The sequence below is a fragment of the Pseudochaenichthys georgianus genome, chromosome 5 (assembly GCF_902827115.2).
Source record: "Pseudochaenichthys georgianus chromosome 5, fPseGeo1.2, whole genome shotgun sequence".
NCBI lineage: Eukaryota > Metazoa > Chordata > Actinopteri > Perciformes > Channichthyidae > Pseudochaenichthys > Pseudochaenichthys georgianus.
The window spans coordinates 23,318,306-23,341,707 of NC_047507.1; the positions used below are offsets into that span (position 1 = coordinate 23,318,306).

Here is a 23,402-nt window from a genome sequence, read left to right on the forward strand (position 1 = left end):
TCATCACTTTTTGGAATTACATTTATCTTTGGGTTTACTCTTGCTGATGGAGCATGTGGAGCTCACAGTCGTAAAAGTGCAGTTATCTCTCCGTCATTCACAAACACACACTTACACACCCGGTTGTCCTCCCTCTTTGTCTGCATGGCTGCGAGGCCTGGCTCTCTGCGTAATAAATGGCCCATGTTAGTCTTAGCCTTGTAATCTAATCAACCTGCTCCATGGTCAGTACTCTCTCCTCCCTCCCCCACTGTCTCACCCTCAGCCTCACTCTCTGTGCTTCCTATCCCCACCCCATATCCTGCCCGAATCTTTCCATGTGTCAAGGTTTCTTATCAGTGGTAAGTAGACTATCTGCATTTTTACGCTTTAATAAGTAATGATACCTTTATTTATATAGCACTTTTGAACACAGAGCTCCCCAAGTGCAGACAAAACCAAAGCAGGACAAAACATGATGATGAAGGATTAAACTGTAAGAGATGTAAACAGTACATTCAAAAAGCCATCGCATAAAAGCAAGTCTATCAAAATGTGAAACAGCATTTCCAGTGTGTATGCCAGACAGAACACACACACACACACACACACACACACACACACACACACACACACACACACACACACACACACACACACACACACACACACACACACACACACACACACACACACACACACACACACACACACACACACACACACACACACACACACACACACACACACACACACACACACACACACACACAGCACAGCAGTTGAATGGTTTTGAACTGGACTGTATCAGTTACTAAAACCATCAGCCAGATGTTACCATTGGTGATTGATCCGACTGGTCCTCGGAGAATACCCTGAGGGGCCATACATCCTATCACACTTCTTGGACAGTGTCAGATATCTCTCGCAAATAATCTCAAAGTATATGTATACTGTTTCAAACCTAAACAGGCATATACATAAGTCAGTCATACATAAAATAAATAAAAGGAATATATTTATTTATCATTTTATTTTAGGGGGATTTAGCAAATGTTTTTTGGTCACATGTTTTTGTGACCAACTTTTTATTGTTTTGTTTTTAATTTGTTAATTAAATAATAATAATAATTCCTTACATTTATTAAATAATTACATCTGATTGACACTTTATTCAATTAGGATGTTTATTATGTGTATTGTTTAGTCTGGTTCACTTGGGATACATGATGTTACCAATTCATCCTGCAGCCACAGTGATTGCAGAGGTAGGTTTCCGCAGGGTAGAGGACGGACAAAGGAAATTGCATCCCTTTTTAGATCAGTTGCTAGGGAGTGGTTAGCAATAATGAGTTGCTCAAATTAATCAAGCCTTTGTATTTGCTTGTGTGACTCATGTTCACGTTTTATGTGGAGAGAGAACTCAAGACGTGTAAATGTCTGGCCGGGTAATCTGGGGAAACAATCTAATACCTGGAGCTTTGTATCAGATCAGCCTGTTTGATCGGGAGAAGTGATGAGGATGCTGTGATCCGGGAGAGCTGTCAGGTCCAAGATAAAGATCCTCATATGAAACATGATGTCCGTCCAGCGATGCTGTGGGGCTTGGCTCGGCTGCAGTGCTCGTCCGGAGTGAGTTGAGTTGTGCTGCACACACTCTGTACATGTGAACGAGAGACGCGTAAAAGGTGGAGGATAATTAAAGGCTTGGTTTGTGTCATTGGTGTAATGGAGCACTGCAGTGCTACACAAGTATGTTGGTAGCAGCGATGTGCATTAGCCAGGGCTAATTTAGCTTCAGTACGTTTTGCAGATTTAGGGTTACCATCCAGACATGAACCGCACAAAACAATGCATGTATTCAGAAAAAAAACGGGATTAAACTGGATTGCTTTTGACTTGGTGACAGTATAGGTTGGCAATGTTTATCAATGTCATTAGTCCTTAAGATGTAAGACTATTTCTATTTTGTTAAATTACCTTATTTTAGACTATTAGGACATGTTGAAGGGTAATACCTCAATTGTGTTTTTTAGCTACTCAACAAGTCAGTGCTCGTCTCTGGTTTTCGATAAACGTACCTATTTATTTATGTAAATAAATAGTGAGGCAGAGAAAAGGACCTTGGCGATCTTGCATAAGTTAAAAAACACCAATAGTGGTGTTTTCTCTTGATATCCCGAAAAGTCTTGTGGATAAATGTGGATGATATGCTCCTGTTTTCTCTCATATTTTACTCTCCACAGACGTATGTTTCCACGCTCAAGCCATCAGAAATTGGACAAAAAGTTAAATTCGGTCAAACTCACATTAAGGAATAATAGCACCTTTTCCACCTTTACTTAGAGGCTTGAATGCAAACCATCTCTACTTCTCTTCCCTATCACTGCACATATATGTTTCTGCTGTGTAAGCCAAGCCATGTAGCCCCTTCCATTAAAGATTTTGCTGCATTGACGTCATCCTTTTTCCGGCACTGCAGTGTATCATGTGTATGTTACCACCGGCAGCTCTTTGCCAGTTTAATGCATGGATGTATCCTGCGACATCATAATAAATCTCTTTAATTGAGCAGGTAGCATAACGCTAGTATTTTCTTTAGCACACTCAGCTGCAGTGTTCCTGTAACCACACCACTTCATGAATGCATAGGAGACCTGTAAAACGTTATTGACATGCCTGTACATCTTTTATTCAGTGGTTTGCTGAAGGCCAAAACAGGCATCTTGTGTTGATTTTAAAATATTCAACTTTGTGATGGTGTTTTGTCCAAAAAAGTGTATCTCTAACTTCTAATTTTATTTGTGGCGTAATCTAAAATGTGAATCCTATTTCACTCATTTGACCATGTTATGATAATAAAACTTTTATTTATACAGCACATAAGCACTAAAGAGCTAAGGGCTAAGCAACTAACTATAAAATAGCAAGCAAGAGACAAAGCAACGGACTGGAAATGCGGACATCAATCCTAATGCACACAATTCTAAAACAACAAAGAAAAGGCAAATGTTAACAAATCAGTCTTGAGCTGCTTGGTCAAAAGTTTGGCAGCAGCATTTTGGAAAGCTTGGAAAAGCAGAATTTTTGCTGACGCATGGGGCAAAGATAATAACAGCAGTTAAGACTGACGTAAATTAATAAGTAAAGAGAGTCATCATTTCCAACTTAGCTGTGCAAAGGGCCCACGTTTAGCAATGTACCTCAGCTGGTAAAAACATGATTAAACCAAACAATTAACATGCTGGGTAAAGCTCAAAGCCTGGTTTAAAAGTTAAACCGGCATCTGTTAATTAGGTTTGTTGCCACTTGGGGGCATTGTAAAAATGTATCACTTTTTAAAGTTAAGCTTAATATTTTAACAAACAGTTGACCATACATCCAACAGATATGGAGGTATATGCATTCACATTAAGTTCTATTGATCGCCATCTGATCAATGCATGTCAATTTATAACTCATTTTAAGTTTATCTTTGCTCTCGACCAACAGAAATATTTTTGTCTCTGGAAGCACTATACAGTTTGTCAGAGCCATTTTCTCAAAAACAGCTGCCTGCTGCTGAAACCAACAGTGGTGAGTGAAACAACAACTGCATGCTGGATTAATCAATTTCTTATTATTCTTTCCATTGTGTTGTATTTATGTTGATTGATAATTACTTTATTTTTCTCTCAAACTGTTCCCATAACATCCCATGTGTAACATACTGTACATGCAAAGGATTACAAATGAATGGAGGGACTACAAAAACTTGTTGGTGATAAAGTTCAACTTTATTCACTTCAGGGTAACAAATATAATAATGTGTTGTGATGTAAATGATTTAAATTACATTGTCAAGAAAATGAACTGAAATATGTTAACATTGATTTTACAAATTGGTATAAGTATGCCACAAATAAAAGAATAAGTTATGGCTTCTATAAACTATCAGTGCCAATTGATACAAAATAATGTAGGTCCAAATAAATATCACTTTCCTCTAAAAATGTTTCAACATTCTCATGACATTTCTTTATTACAAACTTTGCTCCTTTCTATTTCTACACACATTGTTGCACACAGGGCTGGCTCATTTTATTGATTCTGGTTTACTACATTGACCGGGAGTTACAATATCATTATAGTTGCAGTGTTATGTTTATAAAGTCAATATTGTAGCATTGGTGTAGATGTTGAGAGCATGAGCTGATGATGATGATAATATTCACACAGTTCTCCCCTGAAGAAGTGGACGACTCTCTCCTGGTGACTGACGACTCAACAGGTTCCACAACAACAAAGGCATTGATGTTACCGCAGAGCTTCCTCCATTACTGTCAGAGTCTTCTCTGAGTGGCTGATACTGCTTGAACCGCCTGTTGAGAAACATGAGGCCAGAAAGACTGATGAGAAGAGTTCACCCATGACGAGACAAACAAAAAATGTGTTTTTCCCCAGTGAAACAAAATAGTTGATCTGGCCTGAAATAAAGACATAAATGTAAAAAAGAACCAAAGAACATAACAATTCAACAAGATGTTTAAATCGTGGAAATAAATTCATGTTCCCGACTTTCTCAGGTGTCATCAGGATTATATACTATAATAAGGTTACATTTAAAGAAGTCCACGGTACCAGGTGTTATGTCTTGTGTTTATAAGTAAAATATGTAAATGTATTCTCTGCAAAATAACAGCCTGCTAACATTGACATTGTGAGCATGTTAGCATGCTGATCAGGAGCTTGTTTGTTTGGGTGTTCCACAGGGATCTATCCCTGGACACCTTTCTCTTGCTTATTAAATATTTTGCTGTTAAGATGTTTTACATTATTCATGTTGGCTACTCACAAATTGAAGTGAGCCCTCAATACTGTTATCACCTGTTTCTTTTTGCTGTGACAATTTAATTTCCAACATTTAAAATGGGTCAAAATATGAAACTTATTGTGCTGAGAAATGTTTTGACAGTTTCCTGTTTTACACACTGCAACCAGGACAACCAATTGACCATTATTACAGTGTCTTTGTTTGCAACTTATCTTTCATTAATCAAACTTTTGAAGTGTTCTATTTTTAGTCATGATGACCTCATATCAAATGTAAAAATGAAGTTGAAAATGAACTCCTCACCTGTACATCAAACCAATACAACAGACAACACAGGCGAGAACCACGACCCCCACGACTGTGGCTGCGGTTCCAGCTGGGGAACCACTGGAGGCTGAAATTGAAGCATATCATACCAATAAGAAAATAATATAGATATTGAGTATGTTAGTGGTTATAAATGAAAATGTTACTTTCACCCACCTACTATTACACTGACTCTAGCACTTGCAACAGCAAGACTGACGTCATTGGTCAATGAGACATTGATGCAAAATATTCCTGAGTCATTGAAGAACTGACGAAGAATCATTTGACAGTCTGGAGAGGGAGTAGCTGCAGTACAGATGGTTTCCACTGGTGTGATGCAGTCCGCGTCTGAAATCACTGTGCAGACCTCACTTGGCAGGCTTAAAGAAAAAGAACGAAAATGTGATGACATAGTAAGGGAGAATATTCATATATTATTTATAAAAGTGTCTCAATGCAATCGTGGTGTTCATGTGTTGAAATCCAATTGGTGAAAACAAGCAAACATAAGGCTACAGTATAAACAACTACACCACTGTTTGCATGTCCTCACACAACCAGCACTGAGTACAAACAATCTCAAGACTAGGAAACAGGATGTGCATACAGCATGACACATTTTTGTGTTTTAGCACTCATTTCAGTAGCACTATGTATAGAGATGATTTTGTTACTGCTTACCTTCCCTGGCAGGAGATGGTGATGTCCACAGCGTTCTGATCCAACTCGGTCGTCATTGCTACGACGTTGGTCATCTGTACAATCTCTACACTTTCAATACCCTCTGCAGAGTTGAAAATGTTGGAAAGATAGATATAAAATGATTAAATCATGCTGTGTAAAGCAGAATATTATATGTTGAGGTTCAAAGTGTCATGGTTACAAAACTATATTGACTTACGGATAACCTCTACGGCTGTGGCGAGGGAGCCATAACGGTAGACCGTGCAGTCTTCTGTCAGCTCTGGTGCTTGTCTCTTAGTCAAAATGATGGGAACCAGTGCTGGATCTATTTCCGCCTCTGCTTGAACCTCAGCTTCAGCTGCAACGGCTGCTTCATCACTTGCTGTTTGCATTAGAAATGTTATCATTGTTAAAATAATGATTTTTGAATTTTTTGTAAAGTAATATTAGTTTGTAGTAAACACTCACCTGCAGGAGCTGCAGTAGCTGCAACTTCGTTCTCAGTTGCCTGTACTTCAGCCTCAGTATCAGCAGCTGGTGCTGCCTCTTCTACGATTGGGGTCTCAGTGGCAGCAGGAGCTACAACAGTATTAGCAGGGGCTTCTGTTTCAGCTGCAACAACGTCTGCGGCAGAAATAACAGCGGCATCATCGACAACAGCAGCATCGGCAGCAACAACGACATCGGCAGCAACAGTCTCCTCAGCAGCAACAGTCGCCTCATCAGCAGCATTTACAGCAGCATCTACAGCAACAGTAGCCTCAGTAGCAGCAGCAGTCGCCTCAGCAGCAACAGTCGCCTCAGCAGCAACAGTCGCCTCATCAGCAGCATCTACAGCAACAGTAGCCTCAGTAGCAGCAGCAACAACATCAGCATCAACCGCAGCATCAGCAGCCACAACGTCAGCTTCCTGCTCAACTACTACTGTTGCAGGTGCAACAGTAACAGCGGCAGCAGCGGCCACTGCAGCTTCTTCTCCCTCTGCAACAGGTGCAACTGAAGCAGCAGCGTTGATCAGAGCCGCATCTTCTTCAGTTGTGTCTGTTAACACTGCTGTTTCATCTGCAACAACTGCATCTGCATCTGCAACAACTGCATCTGCATCTGCATCTGCAGCAGCTGCATCGACATCTACAGCAGCTGCTGTCTCTTCAGCTGCAGGTGCGACAGGGGCTACAGTAGCCACCTCACCTGCTGCTTCTGCATCTTCAGCTGCAACATCTGCATCTTCAGCAGCGGCAGCAGTGTCCTCTGGAAGGACTGCTGCGTCAGCTGCAGGTGCAACTGAGGCAACCTCCACTGCTTCTGCGTCTGTCTCAGCGACTGCATCTCCCTCTGCTGCTTCAGCTGGCTGCACAGAGGCAGGAACATCAAGAGCAATCACATCTCCTCCCTCTGCTGTTACTGCTGGGACAGCTTCAGCGGTGGAGGGCACCACAACTACTGCTGGTATCGCAGAGGCATCAATAGGAACAACTGAAAGAAACATTTAGAGCAGAACATAGAATTAAAACATGTTTACTGCTTGTGTACATACGTTTGTGTATCTGGAGTGCCAATTACCCCAAATAATGTGAAATACCCATTGAGTTTTAAATTAAAGAACAAAGCTGAATATTACCGTAATATATCCCCTTTAAAACAACTAAGCAAAAATGTATGTCATACTTCTGTACATAGAGTATGTATTCCTGGAAGATAAAAAGGTAATCATTAGTTCAATCTCACCAGCAGTGGGGGATCCGCAGCCATTGGAGATGCTTGCCATCAGGACCACCTGAGGTTTGAAGGTCCCGGCTGCGAGATATGTGTGTGTGACAATGAGCTCTCTGGAGATCAGAGTACCGGTGCTGTCACCAAAGTCCCAGGTGAAGCTGACGTCGGCGCTGTTGAGGTACTGGCTGGGGTCATGGAGCTTGACAGTGAAGGCAATGGCTCGGTTCTGGATGAAGTTCTGGTCGTTCTGGTTTACATCATTGATTTGGGCAAGTGAGATGGTGAAGGGAATCTGGTCTAATGACGGAGTAAAAGATGTAGAACAACTCTTTATTATCGACTTCAATAACAGAAACGTAATGATGAATAAAGACAAAATATGTTGTAGAATATTTGTTATCAAGTATAGTTTTAAATTGTACGATAGGTCACCTGTGATGGCGAAGACCGTGGAGGCATAGCCGAGAGGGATGAACTTGTCTTTGCCACGGCAGTGATAGATGATAACCTCCATGTTGTACGAGCCCAGGGGGACGTTGTCTGTGCCGATAGAGAGGGAGGAGGACGGTCCATCTGCCACCTGCCAGTAGCGCCCTTGGATAGAGGAACATTGTGATTACTTAGAGTGGTCCGTTCATCGTGACAACATTTAATAAATTCACACATTTTGGAGACATTCCAGATGTCACTTTCATCAGGAGTACATGAGAGGCTATTTTAACGGACACAAAAAAGGCCTGTTTTTTATTTTGTTGTGAAAGTCCAACAGATTATATTTTAGTTGCTCATTTTTAAATTCTGCTACCTTTTGTATGAAAAAACTTCATAACATGTTTACCAAAACAGGTAAGCCTGGTGATCTACAGTAAAAATGATAAACTGAAGCTACTGTGCGAAAATTAAGATGAACAAAAGTAATTCCTTTGAAACTATTTTTTAAGGTTTTGTTTTCTAATGTAAAGGTGATGTCAGAGATAAGCACAGACAAGGCTTTGTACGAGTAAGACCCGGGGCAAATGTTTACATTTAAATTCCCTGCCTGAGCAGAACATCCCCTGTATTCTTTACAGCCCTTTTATTGTCTGCTCTTTGTCTCTATGGATATTTAATGTTAATGTGATGTAGTTATAGCTTCATTTGAAAGTTTGGGATGTTCTACTGCGGCATAAATTACAGCTAAAGTGCAGCCTTGGTTCTTAACAGACTTAATATTATAAAATGAATATATTCACCCCATGTCTTCCACACAAACACATAATGGGGCTTCTTGTTTTGACTCCTGAAAGGTGTGCCGTCAGGGAAAACTCCGGTGGTCTGGGTGTCCTGGTCCGGATAGACAGACTGACCCTCCTGGTACTCTCGTCCTGAAAAGGATTAGGTCATAGATTCATAATCAATAATATAAGAGGTGTGATCATCTATAACACTGCATATCAACATGAGTCAACACAGGGGGAATATTAGTTGGGAGAGGATGTTGTCTTTTCTGAATGAAATAAAACTTCAAAAGCACTTTGCTTTATGGCTAGGATTAATTGACAATAGTCATTCACAGAAAACATTAATTATTTAAGGCAAGACACTTACACTTAAGGATTACACTTACATAACCCTTCTTCTGTCAGACACATTGAGGTGCTTTCCATACTTACACAAACATTTACATTATATAATGCTCAATTTGTATATTTTAACAATATATTTCATATAACTAAAACAAAAATTTGTTTCGATCTATAAGCTAATATGTCGCCGCTTTTTAAAAATCAAGTATCCCCTAGCTGAAAGAAATCATACCAATTTCTAAATGTGAAAAGACCAAAAATAATGAAATTTCTCTAGAAACAACACCATGTCGAAACGTTTCATGACTTGATCAATATTAGTGAAATGTCTGTTAAAATGATCTTGTGGTTTTGAGCATGAATTCAAATAAGGCAATTATTATATCACAATTAGTTTCTAGCTGGAATGGGTTTTTCTTACCATTGATGGTGCAGTTTTGCGCCCAGACCACCTGCCCGTCAGAGAGCATGGTCTGGTTTGGTGGGAAGTTCAGATTAATGTTGAAGGTTGCTCGTGCTCCAGTCAGAGTGGGTGCATCGTTTTTCATTTCAAAAGTTACATCACCACCTGGAAATTAGGATTACATACAATGTATCATCTTTAGATTGGATGGCAGAGAAAATGTTGTAACATTTCTGTTTTGAGAAATAAAGGAAAAAGGACTCACCAAACCAACAGTTCCTGAACCTCGGGTCTCCATCTTTCCACACCGGATACATCCGTGAGTTCCATGAGCGGTAACGCGTGAACTGACTTCTAGGCTCTGGAAGAAATATCACAAACTCTTTCAGGAAAAGAGGCCACATCTTGCAACTCACAGTGTTAGGGAAACTATTTCAAAAGCCCGGCTTTGCTATCTACCGATGACTTCACACGGGATACTTGAACTAGAGCAAAGCTACTCTAAGCAAAACTAAAAGATACTTAGGAAACACAGTTCACACTCATTTGTAAAACAAGAAATGTTTATATAAAATACTTAACCCAGAAAATGTACATGCCAGCTAAAGATATCACTCATTGAGGAATATGATTTGCTTTCCGTTTTTGGCCCAAACTGTCCAGTAGTTTCAGTAGTTAGCTGCACCAACAAATGGCTTGATACTAATTGAACTACTTGAATCTCTGTGCAAATAAAAATGTAAATTTTTTATTATTCTCTTAAATATCATCAACCAACACAAATGATAGAAAATATATAGAATAAGCAGGTTTTATTCATGATGCTTATGTAACGAGCATGTCTGTGTGTTTGGGGGAGGGGTGGGGGGTGTCGGGGTTCTTGGTGGTGGGAGTCACACGACCTGCAATCCCCCTCAATCCCTTTCATGTGACTATCAGCTGAGCAGCAGCACCAGTAATCCCAGAGAGGAATGAGGGATCCCAGACAACTGGCTCACTGCGGTTTTCCTTAGTTTGTGTGTGTGTGTGTGTGTGTGTGTGTGTGTGTGTGTGTGTGTGTGTGTGTGTGTGTGTGTGTGTGTGTGTGTGTGTGTGTGTGTGTGTGTGTGTGTGTGTGTGTGTGTGTGTGTGTGTGTGTGTGTGTGTGTGTGTGTGTGTGTGTGTGTGTGTGTGTAAATGTTTTGCATTAAACTACAAAGTACAACCCAATAGCATAATGCATCTTTTTTTTTAAAGTATTAGTGTGAAAAGAAAAGTGGTTAATGAACTATGTTTTTTAATCAAAGCAGACACTAAATATATTTACCGCCTGCCGTACTAAATATAAATAGGCATAAAAACCAGCGTGATATTGGCATGTAAAGGTTTGCACATCTTTCCTTGCAACCCAGACAGCAAAACATGAGCGTGAAATGTTAAGTCAATGTATTTGCTCTTCGATTCACAGTCCAGACAAAGAGATATTCTAGTGTGTAATTCTAGTGTGTAATAGATGGGGATGTTTTGGTTAGATTTAATTAAAATGTTCCGCTTTCCCTGGTGCTGAATTGTGTTTGAGAAATGGTCTTACATCAGACACAGCAACAACTCAATTAATTTAGACTTAGTTTTCAAACTTTGTTTTGTTTCTTTTACTGTTTTTATGGTTTTATTTTTACGGTACTATTATTGCTTGAAACTACAGCACATTTAGTTATATGAAAGGTGAAAAGTAACTCTACACAAACAAGGCTTTGCTTGGTGTGTATATTTGAACACAGAGAAAGAGAAACTATGATGGTAAACAGAATAAAACTATGCCGTTTCTCTTAATGTTGTTATTCTTTTGTTAATTTAGAAATGTTCAATGAAGTGGCACTATGAAAATATAATGACATGGGAAAGAGATGTACTCACTTGTTGCAGTGGCAAATGTAAAAGCTGAAACCAGCAGCACCAGTGACAGAGTCCTCATCCTGAATCTGGTCGTCTGTCTCCTCTCTCTGAGCCTCACCCTGTAGTCCTGAACCCAACACAACTTCCAGAGAGACTTCAGAAATGTCCTCTCCCTCTCTTTAAGAGGGCCTCAGAACTGAATTACCATAACGTTTCTCCATAACCTCTGACATCATGGGGAGCCTGAGACTGGCACCACCCTCTTTGGTAAGAACAGATAAGTACTGTTTTGATAACTTTTTTTTTGTTGGAGAATTGATGTGTTACTCAAAGATTTCACATTATCATCTGTTTTAGTACACTTTATTTTCTGTATCTGAGCATACACCTTTTTTACTTAATCTGTAATGTGTGTTTGTTTTGTGAATCTAGTTCAAGGTGAATTAAAATGTCTACCCATGATAAATGTGAAATTGTACAGTTGCTTAATGCAAAAAAATCGATATAGTGGAAGAAGATAATTGACATGAACCGAAAGTAACAGATATCCCTCAAGTAGTACAACATTTTCTGAGTGTAATAATGGCAAATCAATGAATGCTTTTTGCACGGTGTGAATGAAAATGTTGTACGTGCAGAACAAAAAGGACCGACGGTGAGAGCTGTAAGCAAGGCTCGAGTCATGTGTGTTTTTGACGTATGACCTTAGAGCTATGTGTATACGAGCGTCACAAGAGGAGTGGGTGGGTGGAAAATCAATAGCATCCTTTTATTTCCTCAACCATTCCTTCTCATCCTGCTGTCCACCTCAGGCTGCTGCAGCTCTAGGAATATGGGATTGCAGTAAAACAGACACACCCGTGCTCGGCTTATGTTACTCATCACATAGTTTCTTTCAGAAGAAGACAAGAGTACATTAAAGGAAAGAGTGGTTTGATCCTGGAACTGATTTGAAATGTAAAATCTTTCCATATTAAATGTTAACATTGTTGAGTAAAAATACTTTTCTCTTCTCACTTGTTTATACTCCACACATGAATAACATTTATAAAGAATCCCACTTAAGGCATATTTAAGTAACACAAAACAAGTTACATCAATACATCTTGAAGGTGTCATTGATACATCACAATAAAGGATTCATGTTATTCTGATTTCCTCAGTTCATGTTCTGTAGAGCTGAAAACTCTACATTTAAATTTGTAAGTCGAACCCAGTTTAATCATTCTACTATGAAGCAGAGAGATGTTGTAGACTTGTATATTTGTCAAAATGAACAAGCATTGAAAGTAAAATAATAAATAAAGTGTAGATGCTACAGAAGAGGCCGCCTTGAGCATTGTCGGTCAGGAAGTTCACTTTAATAAAACAAAAGTCAACACAAGGATGTTTAGGATTTAGAAAATGTAAATTATTCAAAAGAAGAAATACATTTTGGGAGGGTTATGATCAAATAAAAAGTCATAAGAATTGGATGAAACTCTTTTAAAAATTGGACAGGTAAGTTATATCTTTGAAATCATTTACAGTGACTACCTTTTATTTGTCTCTTTCCCAATATATTTAACCGTTCCTTTTTCTTTGGAATTATTGTAACTAAATGTATGCAGTCATTTTGATAAACTAATTTTATATAATCATTAAGCACTCATGTTATGTATTATATCTTATATAGAGAAGGCACATGTACACATATATTATATATATATATATATATCTCTACAGAAAGATAAAGCTTGACTCCTAAGACGGCGTCAGTGTGTTTTCTAATACAAAGGGGATTGGTGGTTTTCCCACTGCTGTTGTCTCATGTCTGCTCAGGCTGCACTACATGTGACCCCTCATGTGCTAACAGCAGAGTGCAGGAGGAATAAATCCTTCCCACAGAGCACCTGACTCAACATACCACAAATAGTTGGCTGTTAGTCTTTTTGCCCATTAGTCTTTGTTTATTTAGTATGTTAATAACATTGTTCCTAGGAAAGTAGAACTACCGGTAATACAGAATTAAAGAGTTGTTTTTCCAGATTTGGGAAGTAATTGGTAAAAAATGTAATATCATTGATTTTTTCAACTGATCAATTTATAGGAATAGTTCTTGATGTGTTTAACAATGTTTTATGAAGACTGGTTGAATTTGACTGCAATTTAGTTTTTAGTAGTTTTCTTCACAATGAACCAAAATCAAATGGTTAGCCTTTAAGCAATAGCCTTAAAGAAATGTTACAAGCAATGGAAGGGCATCAAATGTAATATTAGTGCCAAAATCAAGCTTGGACATTAATTGCAGAAAATGGGGATTGTGTTTTATTATTGGCCAAAGGCAGATCAATAAGGCTGTCTGGTTTGTGAAATGCCAATACAAAATCAGACGAGACAGGAAAAGAAGTTCACGAACACAACAAACATAGCAGTCATCCAATGCCTTCACAAAGCATAAAACAAAACTCCCTAATTTTACTCAGTGATCATGATTCCTATTCTGAAGGCCATTTAGTTTTTCTCATCGCAAGGAACACCAGCACTCTAAAATGAGAAATAAATTGTCCATTTGTGCAAACACAAAGCAGAGCTTACAGTAACTACATAATGCAATTCCTGAAGAAATTGCTAGTGGGAATGCTTTATGCTGAAAAGCTGATGCTAAACTGCTATGCTGAAATGTAATGTGTAAGAAGAAAGTGAAGAATTTAGATTTTCACTGAAGTTATGAGAAAACCGTGTTTCATGGCGAGCATTGTGTTGCCATGGCAACGGCATTTGAAGAAATCTGAAAACTGTCCCGTAGATGTCTTCACGGCTGGACTGTTAGCACACATGTGAAGCTTGAGCACTTTTTGAACATTTTCATAGGAGTTAATGTATAGCGAGTCGCAACATTGTCTTTTATGGCGAGGGATGCATTTCCATGGAAACGGCATATGATGACACCCCATAATTGACGTAGAGCTGTTGAGGGCAGGACCATTAACCATTATCTGAAGTCTGCTGCTCTGAGCATGTCAGTTGGAGTTATGACATCATCGTGTTCCATGACACAGGTGTTTATATTTGAGCTAACGACATATCCAGAGATCAAAGGTTTCCATGGTGATGTGCAGTAATCAGTGAGGAGAGCATTTTGATTGTTCTGAATGAGAGATAAACCTGTTACATGTGAACGTTTTGTTGAAGAACCGTAACAGATATCGGTGAAATTTCAAAGCGTGAAACATTTCAAGGAACTTGAGCATCTGAAGTGTACTTTTTGTGTACTTTCGGGTTAATAATGTGGCCTTTTTGGCAGATTATCAATGTCCACACAAAGGTTTTCTTAATTAAGTAACCAACATTTTAGGATTTGCACTAGCAGCCATAGAGAAAACTGGTAACATTATCTCTGTAATAAAAGTAAGTTAGACCAAACTGTCAAAGAAACCAACATACATGTATACACAGGTAGTATATAGCAGCATTGAATACCTTTAACTCATATCTAATAACCTCAATCATAACATAATAAGGCAACCCTTCACATATTAAGCTGCTGTGTGGATACATGTCCAGCCTCTGGGCTTTGATCATGTGCAGTGCTGTATGAGCTTCTAACAAAGGCTGTTTCTTCCTGCAGAAACAGATGACATCCAATGCCTCATGACCAATCCTGCTACGTATTTCAGATGAATAAAGGCCATTTGGACAGCACACATTTTAGGTTGTAATAGCAGGAAAGCACAGATGTGACCTAAATAGATTAATGATGGCTTTTTGTCCGTGTGTCCCTGTAATGAATTACATCGTGACAGTGAACCAGCATGCACAACCCCAGGAACCTGACACTGAAGCAGCTAAAGGGAATTCTGCAATCATTATTTTTATTGTTTACACCTGTGCTTTTTCTGTAGTTACATGTGAGTTTGATTCTGACTGAGGATCTTTGTTGCATTTGGCCCTGGGGGGTTTCAGAGAGGCCCAGCAGCTCTGAGGGTCTGCAACTGGTTAATCTGAGACCTGGAGGCGAAGTCTGCTATTGAATAACACATGATCAGAGGGAAACACGTGAGGTGAAAGGTGAAAATATCCTATTTTTTAACAGGACAATCTTGAGCCCCAAACACAGGTGTGACATGGTTGCAACATGTTGTCATTTCTGGTAAAACAAAGACATCATACATGCAGAGGAAAGTACTTTGAATAAAAGTAGAAGTACCAGAGTGTAGGAATACTCCTTTTTTTTTTACAAGTAAAAGCCCTGCAGTCAAAATATTACTCAAGTAAAAGTAGAAAAGTATTAGCATAAAAATATACTCAGAGTACCAAATGTAAAAGTATACTCATTATGCAGATTGGACCATTTCAGATATATCATATGTTTTATAATTACTGATGCTTTAATGTGTTTATCAAAGGTGCAGCTAGTTTGAATTACTTTGTACACTGCAGGGCAGCTTGTGAATTTACTCCAGGTGTAACTAAAGTCTTATTTGAGTGTTGATTATATTTCACATCATTAATCCAAAATCTGTAAAGTAACTAAAGGTAGGCCTACTGCGTAAATGTAGCTGAGTAAAAGTACACGATTTACCTCTGATTTGCTGTGGAGTTAACGTACAAAGTAGCATAAAATGGAAATACTCAAGTAAAGTATAAGTATCTCAAAAGGTTACAGTTTGAGTAAATGTAGCTAATTACTTTACACCTCTGCATAAATGTTATTTGTTCCTCCAGTTTATCTGCTATGACAAGCTAAAATGTCCGCTGTAAAATAAGTGTATACATCTTTTTTGTTTAAGAATAATTTATTTCCCCCCCCAGCTTTTACACCAGTGTGATATAAATAGGTCTAAAACCATGGTCTAAACCAGTGAGGGTGGGCCCAGATACACTGACTGCCACTAGAGGGGGCAACTGTATTTCCCCTTCTCTACCGTTCAGAAAACCTATTTTAGAAAATAAAAATGTACATGTCTTACAGTCTATGTTCAGCTGTTTTAATTGTATCTATTTTTTATTTAAATGATTCACACTTGCAGTACATTTCCTTATTTGATTTCCTAATTTCCTTTAATGTGTGTATGCACAAAACACCATACCATTGCAAGTAAGTGAATATTCCTATCTTTTGGAAAAAAACTTGAGCATAAACGTAGGCCTATCCAAATATGTGAAATAATTATGTGCTTTTAATGTCCTTGTGTTGTGAGGCACCAATTCAAAAACGTTGTTTGATTCACTAAAATATTTTTCTATAGACCAAAGACCTGTGATTCTTATGTCTTTTTATGACACCCTCGCCGTTTACCTATTTTATAAAGCACATTTTAAAAAGCCCTTTTACTTGTAGTAGTATGATACAAGAAGTTTGAAAAGGTTATTTTAAATAAGAAAAAATATCACTTCCGTTCACGGCGGTTATGACGTAAAAACGTCATCTTCGTGTCAACATGAGGTTTGTTTTCTGACGTTTGATTCCTTTTCCGGTACAACACGATCTCCTCTATCAACGTGAACCGAATTACAATAAAACATCGAATTAAACTCAATTTACACCCTTTTCTAAATAAACATTTCACACACGTGTCTTCACCACATCGATTCACAAGGAAGGCTCTTTTTGAGCAGTGAACTGGGAACACTCTTTAACACCGCCTGGCTAAATCAGTTGAGGTGTCTTGAACACAAAAACGAACGCTCCTAATGTAACGCGGGAAAAGCTACTGTGTTGTTTCTCCAGAGAAAAAGAGCCGCCACGCTAATCGACATATATGGGGGTATTATCATCACTAGGTCCAACAAATGACATGATCCGACAGGCTTTGGCTCTGATCTGAGGAAGTTAATGGTAGACAGGACCGCCGACTGTGTTTTGTTTCCGGACCGTTTGAACCCGGAGCAGCCGTTAATTATATGTCGGTCCCCGCGCTGCTACTTAACGTCTTTCTGTGTAGCCACCGAGCAGTTGTTAGCTCCGACACAAAGAGGGAGTCTTGCTAACGAGCAAAACAACAAAGAGAACATCCTCCACTCTTGACCGGTAACATGGATACGTTTCAGAAGGTGGAGAAGATAGGAGAAGGGACGTATGGGGTGGTTTACAAAGCCAAGAACAAAGTTACCGGAGAAACTGTTGCTCTGAAGAAAATCCGCCTCGACACGTAAGTGAACTGTGTTGTTTGTTATCATCTGCAGGAGCTAACGTCACTGTAGCTAACACTACTTTTACTTAAACTGTGATGGAAATGTTTTACTCAAATTCAAAATGGCTTTTAGGCATGACCGTATAAACAGTCCTGTCATTTATTCAAGGTTGTCATCATCAGGTTGTGATAGTCAGAGTAAAGTTGCAGAGCTTTTTTTAATGGACAAAGATGGTATGCAAGCTAAACAATAGTAGGACAAAGAGGACTTGCAAGATGTGTAATTACAGTTCATTAGTTCAGGCCCTACTCATATCATTCCCTGCACATAAAAGCAGACTTCAGCAGGTAGGGTTATTCATTGACTCTCTTTTTGGTATTCTGACATTTGTGAAAGACTTCAGTAAGCAAAAGCTGTGCTTATCTTTTTCTTTTGTTAGCTGTCAGTGATAATACACTGATCTATTTAAAGTAATGTGTGCTGTCCCAGTATTAGCACCTGCTGATTTTAACTCTCTGCTATTCCTACACAATGACGTCCAAGTTATTTATAGAAAAAATATAAAATCTATAATATAATTAATTTAAATCACTCTAAAATAAACAAACGTACCATGAAAAACAGAGCTGAAATAAATAACTGAAGTTAAACTGGCAACCTTATCATAACCTGGGATAAGTGATTGAGCTTCAGTAACAAAACCTGTTCATTTCTTTCTTTCAGGGAAACAGAGGGTGTACCAAGCACTGCCATCCGGGAGATTTCACTTCTCAAAGAACTCAGTCACCCAAATATTGTCAAGTAAGTCCCTTATGTTACAGCTTTAAGCTAAATCTCAAGATTCTCCTGTTACTTGTTTCCGTCAGTTTTAAGCCAACCTGTGGGTTGACACGTTTCAGGTTGCGAGATGTGATCCACACCGAGAACAAGCTCTACCTTGTGTTTGAGTTCCTTCATCAGGATCTAAAGAAGTTCATGGACTCCTTCACAGTCGCTGGTATCCCACTGCCTCTGGTTAAGGTACATTTCCACTACCTTTGCAAAGCAGATCTGCCTCAATCTCAACAAGAAATTAAAAGCAATTTGACTAACCTGGGCGTTAATATATATTTTTGTGTGCATTTTTAGAGTTATCTTTTCCAGCTGCTGCAAGGCCTGGCCTTCTGCCACTCTCACAGGGTTCTTCATCGAGACCTGAAGCCCCAGAATCTCCTCATCAACGCCCAGGGGGAGATCAAGCTCGCTGACTTTGGTCTGGCAAGAGCCTTTGGGGTTCCCGTCCGCACTTACACACACGAGGTAACATCCTCGTCTGCCCTGTTCATACATCAACACGCTCCTTCCAGTTATATGGTTTAAAATGTATTTTCAAAACTAGAGATGCACGGATTGCAATTTTCTTGGCAGATCTTCTTTCTCTCTATGGACCATGATTTACCACATCAATTTATATTTTTGTCAGAGATATCAGAGAAGAATTTATGGAATTTGTATTCCATAGGCTAATGTATATGTAGGCCGTTTTTAGAAGGACAACAATTTGTACACTATGTATTTATTTTTCTTCTTATTTATATACAACTATTTATGGATCCGTATATATTTATAAGGTGTGTTTATTATTCAATTATATTTGTGTAATCGGCATTTTGTACAACTTATTGTCTGGTAACCAGTCACAGTTGATCGATCAGTCAATTTCTATTATTGCCATACCCAGCAGAAAAGTGCTCTTGATCATGTGTTTTGGTTAAGAAGAAATCCTGTTTTCCTAAATACAAACTTGCTTCCATGATATTTTTCAGGTGGTAACACTTTGGTACAGAGCTCCAGAAATCCTCCTGGGCTGTAAATACTACTCCACAGCTGTCGACATCTGGAGTCTGGGCTGCATCTTTGCTGAAATGGTAATATGAATGCATGAAGCCTGCACACGACCCATAATGGATTATATGTAACAACCAACTAACAGGCTCGCCTCACTTTCCTCCGCTGTGCAGCTCACCAAGAGGGCCTTGTTCCCCGGAGACTCAGAGATCGATCAGTTATTCAGAATCTTCCGCACCCTGGGCACGCCTGATGAGACCGTCTGGCCTGGAGTCACATCCATGCCCGACTACAAACCCTCCTTCCCGAAGTGGGCCCGGCAGGATTTAGCCAAAGTGGTGCCGATTCTTGATGAAGATGGAAGAGAACTGCTCGGAGTGAGACCATTTCTCTTTCATTCATATATTCATTTAGCCCGGATTACATCTGTAAAGGAAGTTGGTTTTGTGTATTTGTTTGTGAAGTCCGTAAGATCAAAACACGACGATATGCTAAAACATTGAATACATCTAAATGTAGCGAAGTCAGTGTCTCAAAATAGTTTGTCCCTCTTTCACTCAAGCATACTAGTACAGGGATGCAAACTTGTCACCTTTCGGCGAAATTCGCCGTTTTGAACCCAAAATAGGTCGTTTGTGTGATTCATGTAGATCTGCAATAAAAATATTTTTGGGGTATGGGGGGGGGTTTGGGACCCGGAGTAATCTGCAGCCGCGAGTTGTTATGTGCCATCATGACACGCATGGTGTTATTTTTGTATATATTATAATGAAGCGCGAGCTGTGTGCTCGAGTCTTCCTGCCTGTCGGCTCTGCTCATGGATGTATAATAAGGCTCTGCTGCTCCGCGAAGATGGTCTAGCTTCAGCAGCTACATTACCTACGGGTGCGTTCAGACTGCACCCCTGGTGCACAGCTGTTAGAACGGGCCGCTCAGGTGTTCAGAGCGTGATGTGCACTGAAAAGTTTTTCTGTCGCAATATTATTGTTGAGCTAGCTAGCTAGCTAGCATACATTGTCACTATGTGCTAACGTTAGCTTTAGCCTTCGTTTTCTAATAGTTTTTTTCATAGGCTATAAACGGAGGTGGTATAAGTATAGATCTTGTACTTGAGTAAAAGTAGAAGTACTCAGATCTTGTACTTGAGTAAAAGTAGAAGTACTCAGATCTTGTACTTGAGTAAAAGTACAAGTACTTGAGTAAAAGTAGAAGTACTCAAATCTTGTACTTCAGTAAAAGTAGAAGTACTCAGGTCTTGTACTTGAGTAAAAGTACAAGTACCAGAATGTAGGAACAATCCTGCAATCAAAATGTTCCTCAAATAAAAGTAGGCTACAAAAGTATTATCATCAAAATATAGTGAAAGAGAGTAAAAGTAGATTTGTGCAGATTGGTCCATTTCAGAATAATATATATGATATGTTTTATAAAGATTGATCATGAAAGTGTTCTCAAAGCTGGTGAAGGTGCAGCTAGTTTGAATGACTTTGTAGACTGCAGGGTAGCTGGTGGATTTACTCCAGGTGGAACTAAAGTCTGATTCAACACTTGATTCGATTTCACCTCATTCATCCACATCTGTGAAGTAACTAAAGGGATTAAATACCATTTACCTCTGAACTGTAGAGGAGGAGAAGAAGAACAAAGTATCAAAACATTGAAATACTTAAATAAAGTACAAGTATCTCAAAATTGTACCCAAGTAGCAGGGTTACCGTTAGCCGGTAATTACCGGTTTTTAGCTGGTAAAATTTTATTAAAAACCGGTAAATTCAAAACCTGCCGGTCAAAATGTCTGGTAATAATTAGGGAAGCTCCGATCGATCGGCCGCCGGTCATTATCGGCCGATATTCACTCTTAATAGTTTGATCGGTGCTCTCTATAAAGGCCGATCAGCAGAGCTGGATCTGATCGATATGGACATAAACGCGAGTGAAGTGTAACCGGACGCGAGAGAGATCAGATCAGCTGCTGAGTCTGACCGAGACACGCAGCTCTGCATGAGCACCTGAAGCCCCGCCCTCTGTTTAGCGCGCTGCAGGAGCTGCTTGAGAAACTGACGTGCTGTCAGGAGGGAGGGAGAGGGGGAAAGAGAGGATCCGTTTCTCCCGTGTTATTATTCAAATGTAATGTAAACTGTTGAATAATGTACGTTATCTACTACAAGTAGTTTGTTTGAATGTAATAATTATGTTGTTTGTGGAATCATTTATTGAAAAATGAATCTGAATTTTTCGATCTGTTACAATTATAAACTGAAGCAATATAAAAATGAGCCCCGTGAACTGAGTTTTAAACTGAAGCATATCTGCTCATAGTCCGGTAATAACCTGCTAACGGAAACTCAGCTACACAACTATTATTATTATTGAAATATGACCAGTAACTTTCAAATTAGTCCGGTAAAATAAATTCTGCCCGGACATTTGACCGGCGAGGAAAAATCCTAGCGGAAACCCTGCCAAGTAGTACTTGAGTTTATGAACTTACCACTGGCTATACAGACTAAGCCTTGCACAGAGGCATGAACATTCATTTTCAAAATGCTCAACAGTGCTGCCAAAATTATAAAGTGACTGCTACAAAATTAAAATAAATGCTTTTATATATTTCTATTAGATGTGACTCTTTGGCATTCCTGTTATTATTACCTGCTGCTTTAGTTGTTCTGACTGCTAAAATCCTGTAATTCCTCATTTTAAAGCCGATATTCCGTGGGGTCGGGGAGCTCGGGTCCTTGTCACCTTTTTCATACCTGATGAGTTTGCATCCCTGCTAGTATATGACACCCTTATAGTAAATCTGCTCAAATCGGCTGATTCAATGTGATTTGTTTAAAATATATAGTTTTGTTAAATAAAAAACCCAAATATTTTTAGTATAAAATAAAACTGTGAAAAGCAAGGAATCTGCATTTTTATGAACCTAAAAACTGCATTTCCCGAAATCTTTGCCTGAAAAATGTGTACAAAAAAATGAATAGATTATCCATATTGTTGGTGGTTATTTTACTGATGAGTCATTGTTGCAGCTCTAGACTAAAATGATAAATCCCGTTATAGAGGTTAATAAAACCATCAATTAACAAATCATTAGTCGCCGCCTGCTTCATAGGCACAGTGTTTGACTGTATTTCTCTTTTCGTTCTTGCAGGAAATGCTGAATTACGATCCAAACAAAAGGATATCTGCCAAAAACGCCCTCGTCCATCGATACTTCCGCGACGTCACCATGCCAATTCCTCACCTGAGACTCTGAGCAGGATAGGAATTAATTTTAATGCCAACAATGTCTGAGCAATAAGGACCTCCTCGCCTCATCTCCACGACTGGAATGGACATAAAGCGGACACTACGGGACACGTTGGATCCTTTAATGGATGTTTGGTCACACTTAAAACCAGCTTTCTAAGACGGTTGACCTCCTGAGATTTTCGCTGTGTTTTCAGCCATGATGTTATAATAGTTACAAACATTTAACTGTCATTTTCAATATAATTATTCTGCATATTTTTGTGCAACTGCCATTTTTTATGTTAATGTTATTTGTGATTGGGATAGTCCTCTGAGTGACTGCAGGTCGACTGATTCTCGTAAACTGCCATTACATTTCCCACATTTTAGGATGTCAAAAGTGATATAGTCTAGTAGTTAGAGTTAAATATTATTGATAATGTTTGTGGGTTAGTGCAAAAAACAAACGTCATGCTCTTTGAGATTGAGCAGCAGCTGAATGAAAGATGTGAGTGACGGTTGCATCTTCTTTTGATCTAAAACCATTGGTGCTGAAACAACACGATCTTAAAAGGTTGATTTTCTTGCAGTTCAATTCTTTAAAGTTGGGTCTGAAGTATCTTGAAGTGATATTATAACAGCACCTTTGGTTGGTTAACACACACAAATGTTTGTTGGGCGTTTGCTGGCAGGATTACAAACTGAAGTCCCTGTTGTCATTTTACAGAATTTAATGTGCCGTCAAATCTTTCTTACTCTAGATTTTAATGAAAGGTAATAAATAGTTTTATATGGATGTTTATAGTTTGAAAAAAATAAACTGGTTTAAACAGCTGATACCCTTTGTCCGTGGAGGGTAATTTTAGTCTGAAGGGCGACA

General features: G+C 39.0%; 2 protein-coding genes and 1 long non-coding RNA gene across 3 annotated transcripts; 2 read left to right on the plus strand and 1 right to left on the minus strand.

The window, feature by feature from the left end:
* The first annotated feature begins 1,258 nt into the window (after window positions 1-1,258).
* Window positions 1,259-4,286, plus strand: LOC139433824 (uncharacterized). Its single transcript, XR_011643228.1, has 3 exons — window positions 1,259-1,611; window positions 3,472-3,555; window positions 4,198-4,286. It is a non-coding gene; the product is annotated as an uncharacterized lncRNA (long non-coding RNA).
* pmela (premelanosome protein a) lies at window positions 3,776-11,428 on the minus strand. The gene is made up of 12 exons (XM_034082509.1): window positions 11,366-11,428; window positions 9,735-9,830; window positions 9,488-9,634; window positions 8,734-8,865; window positions 7,934-8,095; window positions 7,514-7,798; window positions 6,254-7,261; window positions 6,003-6,167; window positions 5,783-5,885; window positions 5,276-5,481; window positions 5,096-5,186; window positions 3,776-4,340 (listed from the first exon to the last, which is right to left on the minus strand). The coding sequence occupies exons 1-12, from the start codon at window positions 11,421-11,423 to the stop codon at window positions 4,190-4,192; spliced, it is 2,604 nt and encodes an 867-aa protein (XP_033938400.1). The 5' UTR covers window positions 11,424-11,428; the 3' UTR covers window positions 3,776-4,189.
* A 5,352-nt stretch (window positions 11,429-16,780) lies between these two features.
* On the plus strand, window positions 16,781-23,359 carry cdk2 (cyclin dependent kinase 2). Its single transcript, XM_034083342.2, has 7 exons — window positions 16,781-17,478; window positions 18,185-18,262; window positions 18,361-18,481; window positions 18,590-18,760; window positions 19,267-19,368; window positions 19,462-19,665; window positions 22,443-23,359. Exons 1-7 carry the CDS (start codon window positions 17,363-17,365, stop codon window positions 22,545-22,547), a joined length of 897 nt encoding a protein of 298 aa, XP_033939233.1. The 5' UTR covers window positions 16,781-17,362; the 3' UTR covers window positions 22,548-23,359.
* Window positions 23,360-23,402: the final 43 nt, after the last annotated feature.